At 53.7% G+C, this 2374-nt stretch overlaps 1 protein-coding gene across 1 annotated transcript in view; it reads right to left on the bottom strand.

Annotated features, from left to right (window-relative positions):
* Positions 1-830: 830 nt before the first annotated feature.
* Positions 831-2374, bottom strand: part of LOC311118890 (single-minded homolog 1-A-like) — a gene marked incomplete at both ends in the record, with an annotated part of 21235 nt that continues 19691 nt past the window's right edge. The window contains 2 exons of the mRNA XM_084157683.1: positions 831-1591; positions 1937-2360. Coding sequence (XP_084013809.1) covers positions 831-1591; positions 1937-2360 — 1185 coding nt within the window. The remainder of the gene's footprint in view (positions 1592-1936; positions 2361-2374) is intronic.

The raw sequence follows: 2374 nt of genomic DNA, 5'->3' as shown, positions 1-2374 counted from the left end.
GTGTTTATCCTCACTGAGGTGACATTATACCACTATAGACCAAAGCACTAATAACTGTTGTAGTATAGGTGAACTGTTGGTACACTTCCCTTAATCCATACCTTACCTAGTGGGGAAAACACAGATAGAATGCATTTGCATAATCGTTGATGTCTGTGAAGTTTTTTTGTGTAATTTATGCTTCATCTCTGTACTGCACACCTGTAATCAGCTGCAGGAAGTAGTGGTGCTGAGGGTGCTGCAGAATTATTATCACAAAAGTAGTGCTCTGGGCCTTTACCCATCCTGTATTAGCGGGCCGAGATAGCAGTCTGTAGCAGGGGCAAAAAACTAATCTATTTAACCAGGTCTAGTTGACTTTAACTCTTAAGTTATTTTGTGATAAGGGGATTCTGACCACCAACATCACTAAAAAGCGCACTAACCTTGAGCCCTGCCCTGTTAACTCAAAACATATCCACAACCCCATCTTCAACCATAGGGATGAGGTTCCCACAGTGAAACTTAATTTCTGACAGTGCAAATGGAATAACGTAGCTCTGTAAAAACTAAAGGAAAAGGAAACCCAAGAAGTAGGATAGGGAAAAAAAGGGTTTTGCTGGATAAGATGCAGAAGAGGCCGTTGAGGCTGGGCTATAGCATGGAGATTCCATGGATCCACAGTTTCTTCTTCATGTGTTTTAGTGTACGTCCAAAATGTCACCCTATTCCCTATGTAGTGCATTACTTTTGACCAGAGCCCTATGCAGGCTCTGGTCAAAAGTAGCGTACTGTATAGGGAATAGGGTGACATTTTAGACATCCCTTTAGTGTTATTGGACGAGTGGGTGTTAGCTGCCGTTGGTGATGATGACGGAGGTCCCCTTGTGTCCCGGCCCCTGCTCTGCCTGCATGCGCAGGTGTGAAGTCACGTCGTAGTGGGTGGAGCCAGCGGAGGAACAGAAGTCCCTGAGGCTCTCTGTGTCATACAGGTGCTCCAGGGCGTAGCCCGTCATGGAGTAGGTAGCAGCTTGCTTGTCCAGATAGGGCCTCCTCGTTTGGGTTTGGGGGTGGGAAGGGTAGAGGGCCGGGGCAGGGGTAGGGGAGGAGGCTGAGCAGGGGCCTGGACGGCCAAGCTGGTGATGCAGGGGCTGGGGGAGAGGGAGAGGGGACAGGTCTGTCTGTCCGGTCTGCTGGAGGTAGTTTTTGGGCTTGGGGGGGTGGTGGTCAGACCCTGGGCTGCTGAGCCTGGAGAGAGGGGCAGGGCTTGAGGCGGGGCTGATCACCTGACCCAGCTGACCCAGGCCACGGCACAACACGCTCTGTAGCACCCCCTGGGGGTAGTCGGTGGTGAAGCAGGGGCCGGGGCCCTTCGGGAGGCCGTTGGCAGGCCCTAGAGGAGTGTCAGGGCCTGGGTGGAGCTTGCTGCGGTGCTGCAGCCGATTCTCCTCCTCCTTGATCATCTGCTGCGTGGCTCGGATCAGGGTCTCGATCTTGCTCGGCTCCTGGGGGCTGGCCCGGAAGTAGTCTGCGCGGTAACGATCCCCTGAGTCGCTGGCGGAGCCCCCGTCTGGCGAGCTGACCACACTGTCCTGGTCCCATTGGCCACGGTCTGTAGAGGGAGGGACAGAACACTGATCTTAGAGCCAACAGGAAGCTATATCCAGGGCTAAGCAGAACTAGCAGCATGTTATCCTACAGGTTAAGTGTTAAAACTAACATGCATTTTTCTGCTGACCTCTTCCAGGTCACCATTGCAAAAGAGGTTTTTAACCACAAGGTTCTTTCCTGGTTAAATAAAGGTTAAATAAAGCAGAGGTGGGAGATCTGAAGTGTGAGCAGGCTTTTGTACCAACCCGAATGAAATCTGTGTGTCTTTGAGCCTGCAACAGTGGAGTTCACCCATCTCCAGCCTCCTACAGTAATACAAGCTAAAGGGCCAGGGATAGGGACTTACTATGCAGACTGTGGATGGAGGTGATGTGGGGCACGCTGCTCTCGTATCCCTCTCCATTCTCCAGGGACGAGGTCTTGGCCAGGGGCAGCACAGAGCGGGAAGCTCCCCACCATGCCTCTCTCCCACCCTGAGGAGCACCCAGGAAGTACCTCCCTGCCTCACAGCGGCCCCGCTCGCACGTCTGGTTGTGGCCTTGTGTGTGGAGGTGGGAGTGGCTGTCGCTGGGGGTGTGGTGGTGGTGCTCCTCAGTGATTGGGAGGCTGTAGCAGAGGGGACGTGGCTCGGAGAACTGCTTGTAGGCACAGGAGGCGCCAAGCCCCTCTCCCTGCTCCAGCAGCTGAGGGGAAGTGGAGTCTGTGAGGGGAGATCCTGCCCAAGGGCTATCCTGGTCCGACTCTGACCGCTCGGCCTGGAAACCAGTGTACTGCAGAGATAGCA

Source organism: Coregonus lavaretus (assembly GCF_964263955.1).
Source record: "Coregonus lavaretus genome assembly, chromosome: 3".
NCBI classification, from domain to species: Eukaryota; Metazoa; Chordata; class Actinopteri; order Salmoniformes; family Salmonidae; genus Coregonus; species Coregonus lavaretus.
The sequence above is the reverse complement of the archived record's forward strand: the minus strand, read 5'-3'. Positions and strand labels throughout refer to the sequence as shown.